Raw genomic sequence first — 24,858 nt, forward strand, 5'->3', positions numbered from 1 at the left:
TAAAAGTCAAAATTGTTAAAAAAAAAAAAACATTTATTTCGCACGTCACGTACACTTGAAATGTTTCGAATCACCCTAACTAATTTGTGTAACAACTTAATTGTAAACATAATTAAACCTTAAAAACATCTAATATTGCTTACATTTGTAACGTGCAAACATAGAAAATAACCTGTGAAGTTCTCCAAATGTACCGTTTTGTAGAAAGAGACAAAGCGATTGTGTGGCCAGTATTAGTATGTCTTCTGTAGTTTTGTAGCATAGATATAGTCGATGTCTATGGGCCGCACGATTCTTCATCTCTCTCACACTTTTTAGCTGTTTTCACTTGACAGCAAAATAAGTCAATTTTCTATGTTTGCCGTCACACAATATAAAAATAATTGAGATATTAAAATTTTAAATAATTGTTTTATTGAGGAACATCAAACATTTAAGTAATATAATATTACTAACTTTGGAACATCAGAAAATAAATAAGACTTTTACGGTACTGGTTTCTCTAAAGGCTTATAAATAGCAGCTTTGAAGGTATCATGTAATCACCCACATATAATGCTAAACAAATTCAAAATCTCAAATCGCCTATACATTTTTGTGGTCTTACCAATTTTTTTTTTTTAAATAAAAGAAACTTACTTTAGATTGAAATAAAACTATCTTGCGGATGTTATCGCGGTTTTTATAGCAGGAGGTTGATATTGTAACTGACTTTTCGGACGATCGACACCTCACTTCCCACATGACCATAAAGACTGCAGTCTTCGAAACGGACAAAATTATAATATCAAATACAAAATATTAAAATCCGTAGAATAGTTTTATTTCAATGACTGATCGCGTAAACATAAGAAATCATTATAATCTATTTTACGCTACACAAAAAAAAATTCAATTCAACTTGACTTGTGTAGGTTTGGAGTTTTAAATTTGTTCAGCTATTTATGTCGCTTAGAACATTTTTATTAAACAAAATTTATATTTGAGAATCAACATTTCAAAACATGAAATAAGTGACAACTAACTCTAAGCGTCTCAAATAAAATCAGTTTTGAAACTAATATTGTGTTACAAATTACACTTTAATATTTACATAATATGTACTAAATTATTTTGTCACACTTAAAACTTATTATTACAACTTTGTAAAAGTTGGTGGGTTTATACATATAGCCTTAACTGAGTGATATTAACTTAACCAAATCAAATTTATACTAAATACTTAATTAATTCAACCAAATTGGTAACATGAGTAATTTTGGACTTAATTTTTTATTAAATAGGTGTTTATTTTAAACAAACTCAACCAAAATTAAGTTTTTTCTTGTTTGGTAGGCCTTTAAGGCAAACCTTAAGTAAGACGTTGGGTAAACAAGAAGTCAGGGTAAAGTTGCAACCCTATTCGTGATAACAATTTAGACCACTTGGTTAAGATGGAATTTATATAAATTGGAAGAGAATTCAAAATAATTACTTACGGCCTATTTCTCAACTTCTGAGTAAATGCTACTAGTCACATGAATTTTAAGTCGACCAAAAACAAAAGGCACCCATCTAGGCTACCAAATGGTAAAACAATGAGTACAACTACATTAGCTGTTTAATAACTCTCAAATAAAATTTACGTAAAACAGACCCTAAATGTGAATTTCAATAGACCGTGTCAATCAATATTTTTCGATCGATCAGAATAAAATGAATTACTGAATGAATGAATGGTTTATTATTGGTACCGGATTGAAAAGACCCGTGTTCACAAAAGTTACTTAGCAAAGTACGGAGCAATGTTTTGATAAGTATATTTCTCAATGCTTTCGGCAAGTTAGCCTTCGTGCATAGACATAGGGTAATTGGCTTATATTGAGATACAACTTCATTTGGCTTTTAGATAAATAAAGCTCAACAATGCTAAAGAAAACCATAAAATTACCGCCACTATGCGATCGGGCGCACTGTCAGTACGACATAAGTCTTCATAGTATTGTTTGTGAACAAGGTGAAAAATTGGGACCTTTTATTGAAATAGATCGTTAGTCGAAATTCTTGTATACCACTTCGTCTAAATAATTCGTAAATACCAGCGCTTTGTCTACTTTTAGCTCCAAGCAACGTAATATCCTTATTGTACCACCTTATATCGTCTTGTCCTGTCTTCGTTTTTTATAAACCAAATTATAATATAGAAATCCTGAGATCAGTATTTGAACCTAAGATTTTAATGTGTAAGATATCATATTTCGAAATATATTCGTGTCTTGTCTTAACAAATATGTCTGTTTTTGAAATCAATGGTAAATCAATTTTTATTTTTTAAAATCATGTAAGTAAAAGCAAAACATGCTCAAATTTATATTAAATTGTTGAACGTGAGTAAAACTGCATCAAACAAAATTCAATAAACCAACATTTTTCGATAGAGAAATTAATTTACTTAAATACTTGCAAACTAAATGAACTTAAAAGCAACATGAATTAATTTATTAACAAAAAACGATTAATTAAAACCGTTACGTCTTGATATTGTCATTTTTTTAATACAAAGGTAAAAGAAAACAAGACACAAGTTTTGATGCAGTTTTATTGTTTTATACATTAAATTATTCCGCGGGAGCAATGGCATGCATTTGAAACTTGAAAAAAATATATATAAAATCATTCAGTTAGGATTTGGTTCAACGAAATGCATTATTTTCATTATAAATAATTATTTATGTATTCTACACAATTTACGTCTACATCGGCTGATCAATTTCATGACGAACGGATTCAGTGGGGGGTCATTAGGTACTTTACCCACTAATAGCTAAATGTGTGTATCATTCAAGTCAAGATAAGATCGAGTCTATATTCAAGATTTACATATAAACAAAATTAAATAATATAACTCGAAAACTTTATTTATTTACTTTTTGGATTAACATAATATATAAATTAAATACCGTTGATTCCCCACAAAATTGGCCAGCCGTTACAATCTGATAATATTGTGTGTAACATTTTGTATACATCGCATATTAACATTATACTATATCTTTGTGCTAAGGAATTATGCACAAAATTAAATTTTGATGTGACGTGCTGCTCTAAATCTCACTCAAATAAATCTGTCTAGGGATATGTATGCTTGTTTCTCTAAAAATCAAAAGTAATTTCCAAATTAAAAAAAAAAACATTTTTATATTTCCCCCGCACGAAATTACTAAATACGGTCCTGTCTAGCATAAATTTATAATAATGCAGTAATACTTGCATACTATATATTTTTAACATGATAACAATTTTTAATCAGATATTTAGGGTATGAACACTTACTCATACTTACCTAAGAGCACTTTGAGAATCTTCAAATATTTGGCAGTATTGACATATCTAATTTATTGCTGATTTTACCTATGCAGGAAATAAATTTGTACATATTTTTCTTAAACTATCAAGCGGTCCGATATTGTTTATTTTGTTTTAAAATGTTTTCCAGTGACGTTATTTGTTTCTTTTTAGCTTTTATAAACATTGTTATAGGTTCTAATTCGGTAATAATTCGTTTTGTACATAAAGCGCGGCAGAATTCATATAAAAATAAAAGGAAGACTCGTAAATCAGAAATGGAATAGAATCAGAAATAGAGCGTACAAGTCTCATAACACAAAAAACCTAAAAAAATTAGTTGAATGGACAAGATAAACGAGATTATGGATTCAGGAAGCATCAATTGTAATTCAAAACAATCTATGACAATAAATTGACTCGTGAGTGCAATTTTAATTCAAATCTCAAATAACAATCTATAGTAATAACTCAATATTGCTCTAACATTTCAATCGTCACATCAAAAATAGACGCCATCTTGGATCACGTGTAAAACAAGATGGCCGACAACACAACAATCGTATTGAGGTCACATAAATGAGATACAAGTTTATATTCGTGATGTCTAACATTTTATTATAAGTGAAATGGTTTTACGGATTTTGCGTCGTGTATTTTTGGAAACATTCGGACCAATTATTCAGTTCGCGATATCTATATAAGGCAAATTTTATACGATATAAGCGATGAGTCCCTTATTGAGATGCCTTGAGTGTAATAAATACTTATTTCATCCACCTTACTTACAATGACCAGCCACTGAGTAAAACCAAAAATTAAATTAGTTAACCATCAACGGAAACAAACAATTAGGAACAGAATAAAAATTAGATTGTTCGTTCTTTGCCTCAATAAATGAATTGGCAAATATTTCCTAAACTTTCTAAATCGTAGCGTTGCCTTTCATTCGATAAATCGATATTTTAAGGTAAATTATTTTTAATTTTATACCATATGCCCGAAATATATTCGGCGGTTCAAACTAGTCTTAACACTTTTCAGAAGCATAAAATTAAGTTACTCATCGCTATTTATAAGTGGAATACGAGCAATAAAATCCATAAATATCCTATATTCAAATTTCATAACAAAACGCATTACAGAATTATACATTTCTCATATTTTTGTGCTTCACAGTACACTGCCGAGACACCACTCGGATATCTTTATGATAATGTAGCAAAAATAAATTGAAAAACAGCAGAAAACACAATAAATCATTTTAACCCTGTGTATTATCATTGTTATCCACATATTATATCATGCACATACTTAAGCTAATGCCAGGTTTCTCACAAAACCAAACTGCAACATATTCATTGGGAATATCTTTGTCGACAAGAGACAAATGTATCCCCAAATTTATTAGAGAAGTATTTCAATACATTTAAGATATTTGTATTTCAATTAATTTTCGTTACATTATCACCTACAGCGCTGTATGTAGGGTTAATGAGGCCCAACGATATTCCACCTAAGATATCAAATATACATATAAAAATGGACTTAATTTAAAAAAAAATGATCCAATACATAAGTTGGTCAAAACTGACTCATAAAATTATTGACAGTAAAGTTTTATTTACCTCGCATCGGGACGACAGTTGGAAATATTTTAGTACTGTATAAAATGATATAAGACATGCCAATTCTCCAAAAAAAAATAATAATTAAGTAATCGAAAACTATTTGTTATGTATTGGAACATTTTCGCTAAACTGCGTCCAATTACGATTCCACTCAATTGTATAGCATTAACGTGTGATTTGGGCCCCACGCCGATCCCTAACTACGCCACTGGTCACCATATTCATCATTATACATTAGATAACTTACTACTACCGCATTTTCGCTTGCCTCTGTTGCCAGACCGCATATTTAGCGCACGCGGTGTCTATCATTTGATTCAAATGTCGTGTTAGTGTGGTCGCTAAAGGTGTCAGGTCGCGAAGCATTTTTTCCTGTAAATATTTTTTTTTATTAAATTAATGTTATCTCTCTCGATAGTGGTCTTAGTAGAAAGATGGAGAGTCGAATCTAAGTCGATGAAAATTAGATTAACTACCGATATCAATTAACGATACCAATCGATCGTGAAAAATTCACAAATTAGAATAAAAATTGTATGACATGCTCGCAGTAGACGTATTTTTAATAAGTGAATTTCCAGGTTCGATCCGGAGATAGCAAATAGGATTATTTATTAGATTCAGTGTAATTTCCCATTTTTTTATTTCATTGCACAAAAAAGGTGGCGGCCTTAAATTATTACATATTTTCAAAATTCAAAATTGTAAATTTATTAGTTGTAAATTTAGAGGTAAATGTCTATTTTCGATTAAAATTATCTCTCACCTCAAAAGGCCTCAGTTTGACATTCCTAAACCTCAACAGCGCGTCGTAGAATTTCTCCGCCCTCGCAGAGCTGTCGTCCGGTTCTGCGTTGGCGCCGGGCTGCGGGAAACAACGCCACAACTCCCTGAGAAGCTCCCCGCACGAGAGGTACAACCTATGCAACTCCGACTTTACGTCCGGTGGTATTAATTCTGTAAAAAGTATAGTTGCTAATCTTTAGTGCTATCAGCGAAAAGGGTAGATAAAAAAATCTCTTTTTAAATCTTTATCTTAATCCGCTTAAAAATAAATAAGTTACAAGCATTTGAAAAAATAAATGGTAACTGTCAAAAGACAGAATTGACACGCGCGCGCCGCACCCGCGCCACAGCCTCGACACTATACTGTGTGTACTCACGCGCCATGGACGCGGCGTGGTGGTGTCGCATGAGCGCGCCGCCCGGGCTGAGCTCGCCGAGCGCGCCCACCGCCGCGCCCGGCGCCACGCGCGCGCCGCACCCGCGCCACACCCTCGACACTATACTGTGTGTACTCACGCGCCATGGACGCGGCGTGGTGGTGTCGCATGAGCGCGCCGCCCGGGCTGAGACACGCGCGCGCCGCACCCGCGCCACACCCTCGACACTATACTGTGTGTACTCACGCGCCATGGACGCGGCGTGGTGGTGTCGCATGAGCGCGCCGCCCGGGCTGAGCTCGCCGAGCGCGCCCACCGCCGCGCCCGGCGCCACGCGCGCGCCGCACCCGCGCCACACCCTCGACACTATACTGTGTGTACTCACGCGCCATGGACGCGGCGTGGTGGTGTCGCATGAGCGCGCCGCCCGGGCTGAGCTCGCCGAGCGCGCCCACCGCCGCGCCCGGCGCCACGCGCGCGCCGCACCCGCGCCACACCCTCGACACTATACTGTGTGTACTCACGCGCCATGGACGCGGCGTGGTGGTGTCGCATGAGCGCGCCGCCCGGGCTGAGCTCGCCGAGCGCGCCCACCGCCGCGCCCGGCGCCACGCGCGCGCCGCACCCGCGCCACACCCTCGACACTATACTGTGTGTACTCACGCGCCATGGACGCGGCGTGGTGGTGTCGCATGAGCGCGCCGCCCGGGCTGAGCTCGCCGAGCGCGCCCACCGCCGCGCCCGGCGCCACGCGCGCGCCGCACCCGCGCCACACCCTCGACACTATACTGTGTGTACTCACGCGCCATGGACGCGGCGTGGTGGTGTCGCATGAGCGCGCCGCCCGGGCTGAGCTCGCCGAGCGCGCCCACCGCCGCGCCCGGCGCCACGCGCGCGCCGCACCCGCGCCACACCCTCGACACTATACTGTGTGTACTCACGCGCCATGGACGCGGCGTGGTGGTGTCGCATGAGCGCGCCGCCCGGGCTGAGCTCGCCGAGCGCGCCCACCGCCGCGCCCGGCGCCACGCGCGCGCCGCACCCGCGCCACACCCTCGACACTATACTGTGTGTACTCACGCGCCATGGACGCGGCGTGGTGGTGTCGCATGAGCGCGCCGCCCGGGCTGAGCTCGCCGAGCGCGCCCACCGCCGCGCCCGGCGCCACGCGCGCGCCGCACCCGCGCCACACCCTCGACACTATACTGTGTGTACTCACGCGCCATGGACGCGGCGTGGTGGTGTCGCATGAGCGCGCCGCCCGGGCTGAGCTCGCCGAGCGCGCCCACCGCCGCGCCCGGCGCCACGCGCGCGCCGCACCCGCGCCACACCCTCGACACTATACTGTGTGTACTCACGCGCCATGGACGCGGCGTGGTGGTGTCGCATGAGCGCGCCGCCCGGGCTGAGCTCGCCGAGCGCGCCCACCGCCGCGCCCGGCGCCACGCGCGCGCCGCACCCGCGCCACACCCTCGACACTATACTGTGTGTACTCACGCGCCATGGACGCGGCGTGGTGGTGTCGCATGAGCGCGCCGCCCGGGCTGAGCTCGCCGAGCGCGCCCACCGCCGCGCCCGGCGCCACGCGCGCGCCGCACCCGCGCCACACCCTCGACACTATACTGTGTGTACTCACGCGCCATGGACGCGGCGTGGTGGTGTCGCATGAGCGCGCCGCCCGGGCTGAGCTCGCCGAGCGCGCCCACCGCCGCGCCTGGCGCCACGCGCGCGCCGCACCCGCGCCACACCCTCGACACTATACTGTGTGTACTCACGCGCCATGGACGCGGCGTGGTGGTGTCGCATGAGCGCGCCGCCCGGGCTGAGCGCGCCCACCGCCGCGCCCGGCGCCACGCGCGCGCCGCACCCGCGCCACAGCCTCGACACTATACTGTGTGTACTCACGCGCCATGGACGCGGCGTGGTGGTGTCGCATGAGCGCGCCGCCCGGGCTGAGCTCGCCGAGCGCGCCCACCGCCGCGCCCGGCGCCACGCGCGCGCCGCACCCGCGCCACACCCTCGACACTATACTGTGTGTACTCACGCGCCATGGACGCGGCGTGGTGGTGTCGCATGAGCGCGCCGCCCGGGCTGAGCTCGCCGAGCGCGCCCACTGCCGCGCTCGGCGCCACGCGCGCGCCGCACCCGCGCCACACCCTCGACACTATACTGTGTGTACTCACGCGCCATGGACGCGGCGTGGTGGTGTCGCATGAGCGCGCCGCCCGGGCTGAGCTCGCCGAGCGCGCCCACCGCCGCGCCCGGCGCCACGCGCGCGCCGCACCCGCGCCACACCCTCGACACTATACTGTGTGTACTCACGCGCCATGGACGCGGCGTGGTGGTGTCGCATGAGCGCGCCGCCCGGGCTGAGCTCGCCGAGCGCGCCCACCGCCGCGCTTCCGGCGCCACGCGCGCGCCGCACCCGCGCCACACCCTCGACACTATACTGTGTGTACTCACGCGCCATGGACGCGGCGTGGTGGTGTCGCATGAGCGCGCCGCCCGGGCTGAGCTCGCCGAGCGCGCCCACCGCCGCGCCCGGCGCCACGCGCGCGCCGCACCCGCGCCACACCCTCGACACTATACTGTGTGTACTCACGCGCCATGGACGCGGCGTGGTGGTGTCGCATGAGCGCGCCGCCCGGGCTGAGCTCGCCGAGCGCGCCCACCGCCGCGCCCGGCGCCACGCGCGCGCCGCACCCGCGCCACACCCTCGACACTATACTGTGTGTACTCACGCGCCATGGACGCGGCGTGGTGGTGTCGCATGAGCGCGCCGCCCGGGCTGAGCTCGCCGAGCGCGCCCACCGCCGCGCCTGGCGCCACGCGCGCGCCGCACCCGCGCCACACCCTCGACACTATACTGTGTGTACTCACGCGCCATGGACGCGGCGTGGTGGTGTCGCATGAGCGCGCCGCCCGGGCTGAGCTCGCCGAGCGCGCCCACCGCCGCGCCCGGCGCCACGCGCGCGCCGCCCCCGCCCGCGCGCGCACCGCCCCCGCCGCCCGCGCCCTGCCCGCTGCTCCACGCCTGCGCACAATACAAAAAATACATAATAGTTATTATGTATGTTTTTATAGAATAATTTAAAATATTTTTTTTTTGAAAAACAACTTTCAAAAATAGTCGAAATGTAACAAATAAACTTCCAAACATAGCAATATAGTTTCAAACCAACACAATAGTTAAACGCAAATAACCTAATTCTCGAAATACGTATGTATCCGCAACGAAGATGCAAACGGACAAAAAACGGCGTGCGCGGGGAGGTGAAAAGAAAGGAGAGAGGGGCACCGCATTCCAGAGAAGTGCACAAATATTGTGACCGTGCAGTAAGTGTATCACATTCCGGGATCAGTCTGTGTATATCCCATTCATTATGTCTACGAACGAAGAATAATCATCTCTCGTCGACACATCTCTATTTGAACCATCAGATACAATACTTTTTTTTGTACGTAATGAGAGTACAAAAAAAAGTATTATGAACCTAATAAACACACGTTCTGATGACGTTGCAATGGACACACCCTACACTTCAAAAAAATAAAATTGCGTCCTCTAAAAAACGTAACCCCAAATGTAACTTTTCAATGGACTATTTACATCAGGCGAAAATTGGCAAGGACAGTAAAAAAAAATACAAAATTATACTTAGCTCATAAAAAAAAAGCCGATAAAAGGGGCACTATGATAAAAAAATATAGTTTGGTCATAAAAAAATCGCAAAAAAGGTGCACTCGAATAGATAAAACTGGTCCTGGATGGCAGATTACAAACCATGTTTTTCGTATAAAAAATGGCAGGTTAATCATTTTAGGTTCGCCATCCCTGCCCTATAAAATGTATTATAATACCATAGACCTGTACAAAGCCTCCATAATAAAACAGACTTACCTGACATATGGAAGCAACCGCCGACAACGGCGGCGGATTTGCCGCGTGCGTGGTCGTTTGATGTATTTGAGATGCCGGTCCTAATAAATATCTTTCTACCTGCAATACAAAAAAAAAAAGATTTTATTTATACAAGTATTTTACAAAAAAAAAAAAACACTAATTTCCAAGACAAAATTTTATAAAAAAAAGCATTTAGCTGTTTACTGATTATTTTTTACAGATGGGGTATGTCATAATACTTATAAACATTTCTAAATATACCCCATAATCAAAGTGAATATTATACTAAACATCTCATCAGTTTTACTTAAATTGCTGTCAAAACATCACCGGTTTCCTAATTTAAACCTTATTAAGAGGCAAGATGGCGAGTTTTGACTTACAGCTGATCGAGTAAATTTGTGTTTTAACAAAGCATAGCTTGCGAAATTTTTATGAGTAAGACTGTATATGTGTAAACAAATTTTATTCATACCTTAGACAACTTCAACTCCTGTATATCATCATTCCCGCCATCACCCTCCAGATCTTCGTAATGTATTTGTTCTAATATCCTCTTCTTTTTCTCCATTGGTTCTACACACTTCTCTTCGGGCGGTCGCTTCACCCCATTAGTGTCCTTTACCCCATTCTCCAGTTTGTTGTTATTGTTTGTCGTTTTATTACTACTGTTGCTTACGTTACTACTACTTGAATTTGTTTTATGACTAGCTTTAAGCACCTGAAATTTTTTTGTAAAAATTATCATTTATTACAATAATACCATGTCATTTCAGTATTAGGTGTAATGTGTTTAGTGGAAATGGACATTTATTTTATACAAAGTTTTGCTCGCAGCTTCGTTATTTCTAATTATTTATTATTTGTTAATTATAGATAATTTGCAATAGCTTACGGAATACTGAACAAAATCAAAATGATTTAAGAAATCCCAACTAGTCCGAAAATACTCCCAAGAAAAAAGAAAATCACCCAAAGTTTAATACATTTCTGGTCAGTAAAACTTATGCTTACCATAATAGAGTGTTGGTTGAACCGTTTAATCATGTTTCTATGTATGGAGGTGGTGTCAGAACGGTCTTTGTCATTGCTGGTTTCCTCTTCGTTTGGTAGAAGAGGTACCGGCTCCGTGAATTGGTTTAAATCAACCTGGTTAAAGGGAATTTTCGTAAATAATTTACATAACAATATGGGTTTATAAGTTATTGAAGGATTGAACATAATTGTTTTATGTCTCATTGCTACCTGTCAGGTGCGGAAGTAATTTTTGTTCTCCCTACAAATAATAATCTTAACTATTTGCAATAATGGTATTACTAAAAGGGTATTTGACTATGATTGATTTTTAACAGACTTCAAAAAAAGGAGGAGGTTATCAATTCGACGTGAATGTTTTTTTATGCATTTTTTTTTGTGTAGCAACAATTAGTACAAGAACGAAATCCTTTTGTGAAAACAGCATTAAAATTCGATAAGAAGTGAGGCAGTGATTCAAATTTCAAATATTGCTACGTGCAGGAGTGGGCGTGGTGTGGGGATATCGCTCCATTTCTTTCTTTCGCACGCATCATAATGCCCACTGACGTCACATGCAATTACTTTGTCTCTTTTCTGTTTTTTGACACTCACCCCTACTACCAAATTTCAAATTCTGTTTTAGAATTTGAAATTAAAATAATGGGCATTAGCATGTTTAAACTTTATTGACATACTGCTTTCTACATCGATTTCAAAATTAAAATTAGCTCAAATGATTATACGTGGTAAGAACGGTACATACTGTGAGATCCAACGTGGTATGTTTCATGGCGGACGCTATCGCGTGGTCGTCCATTTTGGCACATTCACCGAATAGGTCCTTACTAGACGAGGACGCTATACGATCCCTGGATAACACAGAAATATCAAATATAAACAAATAAATATATATCGTGTATGTTTTGTTGGTTGTCCAAATAAAATAAAATAAAATTTGAGTCAAATATTATATCTTCAAGTCAAAAGCAAAACAATATAAATACTTATATATTTGGCAAAAACTTAAAGAAAACTCATAATTCATATCCTGAAGTAATACCTATGAAAATAACAATACCTATGAAAATAATGTGACTGAAAGAATTTGGTCCAGAACTCAGCCTCTGTCATCTTATTGGGCACGTAGTCGATGTGTTTCTTTCTCACGGCGGGATACGTTTTGAATATCGCGTCTATTATGTCTTGGGTGAGGTTGTATTTGAGTCCATTGCATCCGTCTGTTTGAGGCTGTATGTCAGCTAGAAACGCTCCAGACACTCCTACCGAGATTGGGTAATTTATAATAATGTTATAAATTAATTGATATTTAGTAAAATAAATATTCGCTTCAATAAATATTCAATTTAGAAAAAGGAATTCAATGTAAGCAGCTAATATATAGGCAATCTTCATTTTTACTAAGAGAATATTTTAATGCTATTTTATTCTATCACTGCTCAAACCAGCTATTATATGACATACTAATATAAAAGACCTAATTGAGAAATGACAGTTATAGTATGTTAATGAACTTTTCTATTTTCTCTAAAATGTAGACAATAACCAAGAAAAATAAATATTGTCTTGTCAAATACATTCCCTTTAAATAAAGAATATTGCTTTAAAAGATTTGTAAATAAATGTTTATTCTAAATTACCCCATAAGAAATGTGCTATACATTACCCCACAGACTTACCCGCCTCTTGTTTAACATTATTGGACTCAGTGTATTGTTTTAATGTTGGTGTATTCCAATATTCTTCACTATTTATAACTTTGGATATCACCAAATCTTCATACAAATGTTTTAATGTTGGATGTAGAGATAACAATCTGAAAAGAGGAATGAAATTCAAATAACAGTTAAAGTTGAACAATTTATTCACTTGTGAGCGGATCTCGCTGCGATGTAAATAAAACTGTTTTTATTTTAGTAAAAAAAGAATATGGTATTTAATTAATGGTATAATGTTGTAATTTCATAAATTTAATTATACATTGACGTCATTTGATACATTGCAAAAAAAATCGAATAAATCTCATTAAATTATTTCATGTCAAATTAACACTAAACTTAATGATTTGTTATGTTTACGCGAATGTTATACATTGAAATATAACTATTTATGGATTCTGCGGTTATTTATATTATTATTTTCTCCCGAGGTTTCTAAAACTTTGCAGCCTTCAGTCCGCCCGTGACCATGAAGGCTGTAAAGTATTCGAAGTATTGGTAGGAATTATTCATATAAATAACTGCCATAAAATACATAAATATTCAAAGCTCTAGAACTTATTTATTACTTTCGTAAATCTCAATTACCTGCTCTTCATTTCTAGTTCCCCATCTATCTGTCTCTTGAACTTAGGTAGCAGATTCTGCAGAAGCATCTTAACTTGATCCCTGTCCTTCGCCTGTGCGTCTGCGCCGGCTGGGTTTACAAAATGGAACGTCGAGCATGTCCCGTCGTGTAGTACCACTTGGAGCTGCACCTTTGGCTTACCAGCGGGGGATATTTTTTGAGCTGTAATAATTTTCATTTTCTTTATTCCAACCATATTTATATTGTGTGTTCATTAATGTGGTCCATACGCGCATTTCCATGCCAATAAATAGCTATATGCTAGATAACATCACCCTATGATCAATAAGAGCGGATCAGCAATGAAAAATGTTGGCAAAAATGGGGAAAAATTATTCCTTTTGAGAACTTCCGTAACGTGCCCTCTGAATACGGTTAAAGTTACGCAACAATCATGAATGACAGTATTGTTTCTCTTCAAAACTTCTAAAAAATATATTATAAGCAAAGTCCACATCTGTCTGCCTGTCTGAACACTATAAACTCTAAAACTACCTACGGGATTTCGATGAAATTTCGTAGAGATAGTTTAATACTCTAGGAAGGACATAGGCTACTGTCTATCCCAGGAAAATACATAGCGGGACTTTTATCCCGAAAAAACTCTTTGACGCGGGCGAAGCCGCGGGCACAAGTTATATTTTATAAAATCTGATAATGCATCTAGACGGACAATTGTAGAGTGCGTTGTAAGGTGATAGACGGGCGGTACACACCCATGATTGATTATCACCCGCTCCAATAGCTTGTAAACAATACACTATTAGTATTCATAAATATCATATAATTATTTATCAGCTTATATCTTTATGACACATCATTCAACATCTTTTTCCGCATGCCGCAGTTCACACATTTCAACAACCAAACCCACTCAATTTCTACACACTCATGCACAAATGAGTTTATACACTGACCAAGTGTCTCCCATGAAATGTAATTATAGTCACATATATATACATAGATAAGTAGTCTTAGAATGCTAGTAAAGAAACATAACTATAGTAGTATGTGGGACTCCTGTAGGAAGCGTTCTAGGAAGTGGTTTTAGGTACAAGGCTTATGCTCAATTACAGACTGCCGTGTGAGCTGACGATGTGCCTGCCAGATACTTCCAACAACAATATAAATTATATTGATTCTTAGTTATATACCCAAGTTGTGTATTTTTCATCTAATAACCATTTTTTAAATACTAGTGTAAAATTTACTACCTAATGTGAAAAGTGTGCTTCTTGCATTGCATTATTAAATAAAAACACAAATTCATTTTTACTTCTGCTAATATCATGCTAAAAATCATACACAATAAATAATACTGCCAAAAATCCCAGTTCTAGTTTTCTGATTTTTTATAAATGTTTCGTTTAGAGTGAATATGTGTGTGAGTACATTTCTGAATGTGTAATGTTGCCGCTGCAACAAATTCTCTTGGAGAAGTAGAAGTGGCATTAGATGTTAAATTAAAATTACTTTCCATTATTTATTTTTCATCTATAGTTAGAGTAGCTAATTGCAGAATGTTAATTTCAAGAACATACATTCTTTTATTTATATAACTCAATATCAAATAGTCCTGTAAAGTTTAAAAGATTGTCGAAACCCAAAAAATAACTAACTTTACAATTATAATTTGTATCCTAAGATACAGGCACAACATATTCGCACTACCATCATATGATGCCCTTGTTTGCCTTTTTATAGAATGGTTATTTGCATAATGAAACCATAAATATTTAAGAATTCATAAGGAATAAAGCGTCTCTGGTAAAAAATGGAAATTGTCAGTTACAAAGTCCCTTCTATGAAGGTTCAATATAACTATATGCAAATGAACAACCTTATAGCAACTGTGTTTTTTTTTTCTAGAAAATGTACAATGGTCTATAGATTAATAACATTTCTTTTTTCACTATCTTTAGTACCTCCATGGTCTTGGCTCTTGGGGTGCTGTGTGGCTCTGTGTTCATTCCCTTGCCAGGAAACTATGTATGGTTCTCTATTATTATTTACCCAAAATTATAACCCCACAGGGAGTGAATGATATGCAAGCCGAAGGTCATAATAATAATAATAATATCAGCCCTGTATTATATACTTGCCCGCTGCTGAGCACGGGCCTCCTCTACTACTGAGAGGGATTAGGCCTGCAATATTCTTTAACTCCTAAATACTGTTTAAGTTCAGTATTTTTTACAATCTTTTCATACCATTTAATCATAAGTCAGATTAAGTTGTTTAAGGTGATGCTATAACACTTTAAAAGACCTATACAAAAGAGGTGTAAAAAAAAATACTTACTCTTAATATCAGCATATTTGTGTGACACGGCTACCGTGTCCCGATGCTCTAGCATCCACGCCAATCTTTGGTTCATCACATACAGGGTCCCATCACCTTTTTTGTACCGCACGTAGCTGACGCTCAACAATACATCCTCCGAAGACGTCGTCATCTTCACCTCCTTGCCGAAACGGACTTACAAACGGCTATCGTGAAAAAGTTCCAGATCCTTGCAGCCTCAAACTTGTCCTCATAGGACAAATTTTTTATCTTTATTTTCGTGACCTCTAAAGTCGTTTGTAACAGTTCTTTGTCGAGCTACATGAATATAAATGTATTATGTAGAACATTTATGCCTTTTCATGTGTAAACACGCAGTAATTACAAAATTCCACCTACAAAAAGCATATTACAAGTCTGTCAACCATTTGCGGATTTGACAAACTGACAGATTTTTAAAAAGTCTATACACCTTGCATGGGAAATTAACATTCAGCCTTAAAAAACTATCGTGCATACATTCTTATTTTATTCAGAAAACTCACATAAGAGAATTCAATTTTTTATTGATATTTTCATAGTCTAAAAATATTAGGTACATTTACATAACAGATTGGATACATGCTTATTTTATTAGTTAGATAGTCACTTTATAGTCTTTTGCGTACCATATTACATCAATCCTTATTTTTAAGTTTTTGCCATTTGAAATGTCCATAATATTATAATAGTCGGCAAATAACTTAAACAAACTACATAATGGGCCTACTTGGGTGTACTTGAGTGTAGACCAAGCTACAATTACGTACAAAACGAAGTCCCCTACCACGCGGTAGGTAGTGCGCTCAAATTATTTATCTATTCTATAAAGCTTTAGAAATTGCAACTTGCAATGAGATAGAGCTTCAGTGCCACAATTTCTAGACTAAATACGTCAAATATATTATAGAGAGCGGATGAATTTGAGGCAAAAATTTACAAATGTAAGATGTAGGTATTTTAGAATACTTATGGAATATCCATAAAATAAATTAATGCTCGTGGCTTATTTCACTTCTACAAATATTTTTATTACGTTAGGTATCCTTTGCTATTATACTTCAATTTTAGGCTATCTTTTTTGGAGGTTAAGTATTTTACCATTTGATTTTATTTTATATCGTAAAAAAGGTGCGAGCTGATTAGAATAGGATAACAAATTGCTAATGTATCACAATTATTATTATCGTATTCAGGTAAATTGGAATTCCAGACGGTATGAGTGAAAGAATAATAATTGATTATATTTCGAGGTCAGCAAATGACCAAGGATATTTCGTAAAAACTGATAACCTGTAATACATAATATTACACACTATTTTCTGTAAAAATCATATTAAATCTAAATGCATTCAAAACATACCTTGTGATGAAGATAATGAAAATAATAGAGATAACATACAAAATGAGCAAAAATAAATTATAAATTATTACTAGTTCAATAATTATTAATGCATTTAGTTTCATGTGAAATAAATAACATTAAGAATTATGTTTATAGAATTCAGCTTTTTCGTTTATTTTATTCGGTTGTTTTTTTTATTGATCACGAGTACAACACTACTTTTTTTTTATTTATCTGAACGCTTCCATAATAAGACCGCCATTTATTTATTTTTATCTAGCAACTCCAAAGATTGACAACCCAAAATGCAATCATGGCGCACGGGGCACTGTGTTTTTAGAATGCTGAGAAGTTTTTACGTAAACACTTCGTTATTTTACATTGAAATCGATTTATGTGTTTTTATAAATTATCCTTGAGTTTTTACGGTTGTAGTGAAGCATACATGTGTGTTCCAAACTTGATTTTTACATTGGTTCGGACCCACGTCTCAGTACCACTGGACACTTGCAGGTATAAAAATCATGAGATCTGCTGTTTTACCACTCACAGCCTTCGTAACGTTGGTTTGTTTCGTACAAAACCCATCGGTAGTACTTGTTGGTACCACCGCTGTTGGTTTTGCGCCGTTTCGCCGTGATTATACAAATATAAACGTCTGTTCCAGATAACTTTGTTGGTGTCATAATGTCAGAGGCGTACGCCCGCGAGATACTACGAAGGAATGTTGCGCAAATATGCCAAACTGTAGGATGGAACGGTATAAACTCGACACCACTTGACATTCTGGTTCATGTGTTGGAGAAGTACATAAGGACTCTAGGCACCCAAGCAAACAGGCATGCTGAACAATTTAACAGGACTGAACCAAATTTACATGATTTAGGATTAGTATTTCGTGATCTACACGTGAACCTGCCCGAGTTGGCAGAGTATGTGCGTTGTGTACCACCTGTACCACCACCTGTCAATTCTGTCAAGTTCCCCAAGCCAAAAGAATCAAATTTGAATTTCCTGAAGCCCGGCAGCCATGAAGTCGTCACAAGGCCCATGCATGTACATGAACACCTGCCCCCCATGTATCCTGAGAAGGAAAGGGATACACCAGCAGTTGCAGGAACTGTTGAAATTCGTCAAAATGGCATTGACAATGTTGATAATAGCAATACAATGTGTACAAGTCCAGAAATATCAGTCACTGATAGTCCTGAGAAACCTAAGGACTTATTCAAGAGGCCAACGGACCCTGTGTCTTTATCCAACAGCAAAAGACCTAGGTTACGTCTGGAGGAGGAGGAGAGGACGCGAGAGATAAGTAGTGTGATGATGACCATGTCAGGTTTTTTATCTCCTGCCAGAGAAGGCAAGTTGCCTGAAGCCCGTCCTCCAACAATTATATCAGAAAAACATTATGACAAACACAAAGCAAACTCACATCATACAAATATCATCAAACCTCCAATATTAGAGAAAGCTGACAAGAAATCAAAGAAAAATAAATTATTGAATGGTAAAATTATGAAAAGTAAAAGAAAAGATAAGAGTCATAAAGGTGAAAGTAGTAAATCAAAGGATAATAGTAAATTGAATAAATATCCATCAGGACATCCAGTAAAGAGTAGAGATGTTCATCCTAAGCATCATAATCATGTTACGATGCCAGCGCCGAAGCCAATACTTCCACCACCTCCATTAAGGCCACTGATGATGCCACCTCCTTTAGTACCGATATCTGCGCCCCAACCACCATCGGTTATAAAGCAGGAGCCTGTAGACCCACCACCACCAACACCACCACCACCATCACCGTCACCAGGTCCTAAAAACGTGGTACTTGCAGAGGATGCTATACCTGTTCCAAGAAAGATACCAATATCCCAATCACCACTCATTGCTAACTCAGCCCCTGTAAATAAACAACATACATCAACAAATTCCTTAATACCAGATATAGAAATAAAGAAAGAGGTCATTGATGAGGAGGAAAAATTGGCGTCCCAGCCTGACCGATCAAAGATTAATATATTTAGGCGAATAACGAACAAATCTAAGGAAGATAAGAGTACTCCAGAGGTTGTCCCTGAGAAAACACAGTCTGATCCAATGATCTCAAGGTTGCAGAACTCTGCAGAAGTGAATGCCGTGGAATCTAGATCCTATGAGAATGTTAGAATGAAAACTGAGCCGGAGCTAAGAGTTGTGAACAATAATGATAGTAGAGCTGTAGATTTATCTAAGGTTATGGATTTGAGAACCAATGAGGTGATTAGTATTGACGATGATTCTATGGAAAAAAATCCCATGCTACAAGCCAGGCTTCAGCAGCCTGAAGTACGTCCCAGTATATCAATAAACAAAGCCCTACAAGTACCGTTCCCCAAAGATGTAGCTAGTGTCAGTCCAAAAATTAAAAAAGAGAAAAAGCACACTAAAAAGGATAAAGTTGCAAAAATGGAAGCTAAGTTGTTAAAGAAACAGCAATTAGCACTTGAAATGGCACAGGCTGAGAAACAAGGTATGAAAATGAGTGGTGTCAAACCGCCTAAACCAAGTAGGCCAAAGAATGAATCGAAAATGCCACAAATGCCACCTGGATTTCCATTTTTCCCTACAATGGCACCAGGTAGAGGCTTGATGCCAGGCCCAGGGTTGATTCCCAATCCTGGTCTTATGCCAGGTACTGACTTCCTGAGTAGTTTTTCATCAAATCCGGCATTACGAGGGCTTCCCCCTTCAAATTTATTAAGTAATCCGTTCGCGTTAGGCGCTGGCGGGCCTGGGCTTATTCCTGGACCCAGTTTTCTGCCTGGCGGTTTAAATCCAGGCATTCGTAATCCTCTCATGTCCATGGGAAATTACCCACATACGTCCCGGTCTTCATCTGTAAAAATACCTCCCATGCTTCGTCGTCCCAGCTTAGAAGTAATCCCTGTAGATAACGACGAGGACAGAGGTATGCATAAGAGTTCAATGTTGTCCCGAGACAAAGACAGGCACGATAAGCACAAATCTCAGACCATTCCAAATATATTACAAAAGCATAAATCAAAATCACACAAAGATCATAAATCGAGTCTGTACAAGATGCCTCCAGTTCAGCCCGATATAACAATCGAATTAAATCCCCCGAAAGTAGATCCTGTAAGGCAAGAGCCGCCGCGGCATTCCCCTGTTCCTCCTCCACGCCTACCTACTCCAGAGCCTATTCCGCAACCGGAACCCGAACCCGCACCGCGACCGGTCAAACCACCCACACCTGAGACGTCTCAAGAAAAAGAATTAGAAAATTCAGACAAGAAAAAGGATAAGTCACATAAAAAAGAAAAGAAAGATAAAGATGGCATCAAAATTAAAAAGAAGAAGGACAAGAAGGATAAAAACAAAGATAAGTCTGAAAAGAAACGTGATAAAGATGAACGGCAAGAGTTGAAGGAATTAAAGGATAGGATAAAGAAAGAGAAGAAGGAGAAGAAAAAAGAAAAATCCGGCGACGGGTTAGTGCCCAAGTTAACGTTGAAACTCAGTTCTTCCAATTCAAATTCACCTATGCCGCCGAGCTCGCCCGACACGTTTAAACTAAACATAAAGCCGCTCGTGAAAAAAGAGCGGGAAGAGAGCCCGCCCAAAGAGGAGCCGGTGTCAAGAGAACAGAGCCGGTCGCCGGAACTCGCTCAAATATCTGCCTTGGTCACGAGACCTCCTAAGCAGAAACATTCAAAGCACAATCACATCGCCGAAGCAGAGGCGCATTCGTCGTCGCCGCCTTCTGGCTGCTCGCCGCCGCGAAAAAACACACCCTCAAGCCACTCGAAATATAAGCGGATATTGTTCAAACCACTTTCAAAGAAGGGGCACGTGGAACTCGACGAAGAAGTCGCTACACTATCGGACGAGCCGCCACCCGCCGCTTCGCCCGCTCCCGCCCCGGCGCCGCCTCCGCCCGCCGCGGAGAAGCCGGCCGGGCCCTTGCCCACGCCCTACTACGTCGACGAGCACGGGAACAAAATATGGGTGTGTCCGGCGTGCGGTCGGCCCGACAACGGTTCGCCGATGATCGGCTGCGACGGCTGCGACGGCTGGTACCACTGGGTGTGCGTGGGCATCACCGAGGAGCCCGGCGCCACGGAAGACTGGTTCTGCAAGTCTTGCATCGCCAAGCGGGCCGCCATGGCGCTCGCCGGCGTCACGTCCGGCAAGAAGAGAGGCCGGAAACCAAAAGGGGACAAAATCAGAGACTGTCATTGATATGGACTTTTCGTTGTTACTGAGATTAGTTTTAATTTTCCATTCTATAGACATGAGTAAATGGATGCGAGTTGTTAATGGATTAATTGTTGAATGATATCACGAAGAAAAAATGTTTTCATAATTAATAATGTTATATCATAGGCTTGGAATAAGTATAGATAATAATTGAATATTGACATAAAATGTTGAATATAAAGATAGTGTAGTTACTTGTAATAATTTTACCATAATTTTAAATATTTTGTTACTATTTGTCTCATTTTTTTTTCGCTCGATCAGATCAAGACGAAGGGTCGCGAGCGTGTTATACACTACTCGCGTGTATACATAGATGGTAATATAAGATTCTTTTTATATTGTACAAAAACTGAATTTACTTAAGATATTGGTGATGTATAAAGTAATGTAGTCAATATTTAAATAAACAGAAAAAAGCTGGATGTATTTTCAGCTGATATTTGAATATTTTCATATTATAATTTTAATATAACCCTGTTTTTTTTTTGTTAAAGTTGTTCCTTCATTTTGTACAGGACTGGCACGGTCGTGTGATGCGTCGCGTTGCGTGTTGCGCTCGCGCATTGCAGTGTAGGCGACGCGGTCGTATTACACGATGGTGCTCGTCTTACTGCATTCGACTAATTGGAGGGGAGGCAATGTAAATTTGATTTCAGCCAGTGGCCAATTAAATATATTGGTACTCGAAATGTAGTAAGTTATTTATCCTGTACGATATTACCCCTATTTTTTAGGTACTAGATGAGGGGGGCTGGGTTTGGTATGTCCAAATTTCAAATAAATGACAGTCGATACTTTTTTACAAGTTTATAATTGAAAGGAGAGTATGTATTAATTTTTTTTTATTAATCAATTATTCTTTTTTTTCTTCTATAAAATATTTGATAGGTGCACATTTTTATCCGCATTGCTAATAATATGACGCTTATGGGGGCTGTATGTCACAAAACCTTGGATTCAAATCCGAGGTCAAACATTAAATGGTTTTTATTACTATTTTCCGAGGACCTAGTCTCGCAGACAGATGGATAATCTTGAAAAGTTTGCCCACATCTTTGAACATACATGAAAGACTTGTGCTGATGACACTAGATGGATCATTATTCATTAGGTAATCACAAATTGAGTGCCTGGTAAATGTTTTATTCCTGTGACCCTTATGAATAGTCGCTTGTGATATTGTATATTATTATATCCGTTGTGGGGACGGAATTCCCCTCTGCTGCCGGGCAAAAATCGGAAGAGTCGATGAACTTTGTCCAGTGCTTTGTCGCAAGATATAATCTACGGCGGCTGCCTTGTTTCTAGTAGCAGCAATAGGTACCCTAGGTGTAGGGAATTTGGGAGCTCGATACATGTACTCTGATTCTAATGTCAATCAACACCTAATTAGATTTTTTTTGCCAGAAAAGGGAGCACTACGGCAAGGCGCCATACTACCTAAGGTTGGCCGTAATGGCCGAGAAAAATGTTACTGGTACTCTTTACTGCAGCATCACAATCGTTTCGGAGACTACAACACAGACGTCCCAGCTATGGTATTTTAAAACGTGCGATGCGTGTGCACCTGTACATGTTACGCGAGTTTGCGGGAAAGACTTGTGAACAAAACGAGACACTGAATAGCACAATATATTTTTGGCGCCAAAGTATTAATTGTCACTTGGTAACACATCCATAACTTCCTTCCTTTGTATAACCTAGGTTTTAGGTATGAGTTAATTAGCACTCCATTATGAACTGGTTATTATCCGAAGGTTATTGGTCGTCTTATCACATGAAGCTCACTGCTGAATATAGGTCTCTCCTAAAGATTTCCAAAAAGGCCTGTTAAAAGCCGTGTGTTCCCCCGATCTCAGTCAACTGCCATACATAAAATTTACAATACTTTCTGTGATTTCTATTTTATGGAAAACGCAAAAATTTATTATTATACAATGGTGAGTAAGCAATTTTAAAAATAGTCACGTAAACAATTCATCACGCGGTAGATACATTTCTAAAGCATATCGACCTGGAATAGATTCGTTTTTACACTGAACCTTATGATAATTGCTGGTGGTAGAATATGTTTTATATCCACCCAGGGCACGGCCACCGTACATAAGGTGTTAAAACCCGCCATAGTGGCCCACGCAAGCGTGACACGTTCCGGGATCAGTCTGTATATATCCGGTTTCAACGGGTCGACATAATTATGTCGACTGCTGGCGGGTAATCATCTCTCATCAATCGACATTCTATTGGACCCCTCTCCACTTACTATCAGGTGCAGTGCGTTCACTTTGTCATGCACGTATAAAAAAAATATAACTAAGTATCTATAGGAGGGTAGCATATTAGAAACAGCCGCTCTTTATGTCTTATCCTTAGAATTCAGAAACAATACATTTTTGGCCAGTCGTGGCTAACACTGGCTATGATTGGGCGGTCTTAGTGTACAGCATGCTCCAATGAAATTAACATCGAGAAATGTTCTTGATTGGGTGGCGTAGTTTTATTGTAACTTTTGCTCAGAAGCTTCGGGTTCGAAACTCGAGTCGGTCAAAATTATTTTAGGGTTTTCTGCCTAGTATAAAATCGGAGTCCGGAATTTTCCCAATATGGCGATATGCGATAGGCTCGACCTCTATTACATCATGGGACTGAATAAACACGGGAAAGGAGGTTGCGTTAATTGCGCCTCTGCCTACATCTTTTGGGATAAAACGCCCGTGTGTATGTGAAACATTAAATTGCCAGTCAGTAGAATTATGCCGGCTTGTGAATCAGAACAGTGCTTGTTTATTGTTTCCAGGCAGCAGAAATAGATAACAGGGCAGGTAAGTACTACCATTCACAGAAAGGATACAAGATCTACTATTTATTAAAAAAAATACAAAATTATCAAAAACGCAGTTCAATATAGACTGTGGTGCCATCTACATTATTATAGTCAAGTAACTTAATAAGGAAAACACTTAGGTATTCTTATCGGTTTTTAGTCTACCTGCGTAATAAGTGCAACCATCGATAGTATACATGTTGCTATAACGTAGCAAGCCGACACTCGGATCATATTTTATTTTGCAGTCACGTAAGGTACTTACCTACTTATTCTATAGCAAATGTAAAAATGTGCAACTCTTAGCAAATTAAGTATTCTTTTAAATCGTATGATGAAACAGAACCTATCTTACATCATCGGTACTTAGGTAGTAATCTAGACATCTATATTTCTATACTAGCCTTTGCTCGTGGTTTCGCCTGTGTGAGTTTTCCAGGATAAAAATCGCGCTATATATTTACCCGGGATATAAAGTAGCTTATGCACTTCGCAGGGTCTCAAAAAATCTTATGCAAATGAGACATCTGATGGTAAATACAGCTAATAATGAAAATCCACTATAATAGCAGCGCGACGGTAAAAACTCAACTTTCTGAAAACAGTACATTTTTACACAGGAATTGTCTAAGTGACGAATTATTCTTGCTTTTCTTATAAGCAGCTACCAAGGTATTATTGCGATATTGATATTGGGA

The 24,858-nt window shown here is 40.2% G+C and overlaps 2 protein-coding genes across 2 annotated transcripts; one reads left to right on the forward strand and one right to left on the reverse strand.

Annotated features, from left to right (window-relative positions):
- Positions 1–12: 12 nt before the first annotated feature.
- Positions 13–16,143, reverse strand: LOC115455959 (general transcription factor IIH subunit 1). The gene is made up of 11 exons (XM_037446450.1): positions 15,705–16,143; positions 13,364–13,565; positions 12,737–12,873; positions 12,118–12,319; positions 11,803–11,908; positions 11,037–11,171; positions 10,498–10,743; positions 10,020–10,118; positions 8,999–9,152; positions 5,722–5,912; positions 13–5,327 (listed from the first exon to the last, which is right to left on the reverse strand). The coding sequence occupies exons 1-11, from the start codon at positions 15,856–15,858 to the stop codon at positions 5,205–5,207; spliced, it is 1,749 nt and encodes a 582-aa protein (XP_037302347.1). The 5' UTR covers positions 15,859–16,143; the 3' UTR covers positions 13–5,204.
- A 1,211-nt stretch (positions 16,144–17,354) lies between these two features.
- Positions 17,355–22,025, forward strand: LOC115455964 (transcription initiation factor TFIID subunit 3). Its single transcript, XM_030184801.2, has 2 exons — positions 17,355–17,583; positions 17,738–22,025. The coding sequence occupies exon 2, from the start codon at positions 17,758–17,760 to the stop codon at positions 21,313–21,315; it is 3,558 nt and encodes a 1,185-aa protein (XP_030040661.2). The 5' UTR covers positions 17,355–17,583; positions 17,738–17,757; the 3' UTR covers positions 21,316–22,025.
- Positions 22,026–24,858: the final 2,833 nt, after the last annotated feature.

This window comes from Manduca sexta, chromosome 6 (genome assembly GCF_014839805.1).
Source record: "Manduca sexta isolate Smith_Timp_Sample1 chromosome 6, JHU_Msex_v1.0, whole genome shotgun sequence".
In the NCBI taxonomy this organism is placed as follows: domain Eukaryota; kingdom Metazoa; phylum Arthropoda; class Insecta; order Lepidoptera; family Sphingidae; genus Manduca; species Manduca sexta.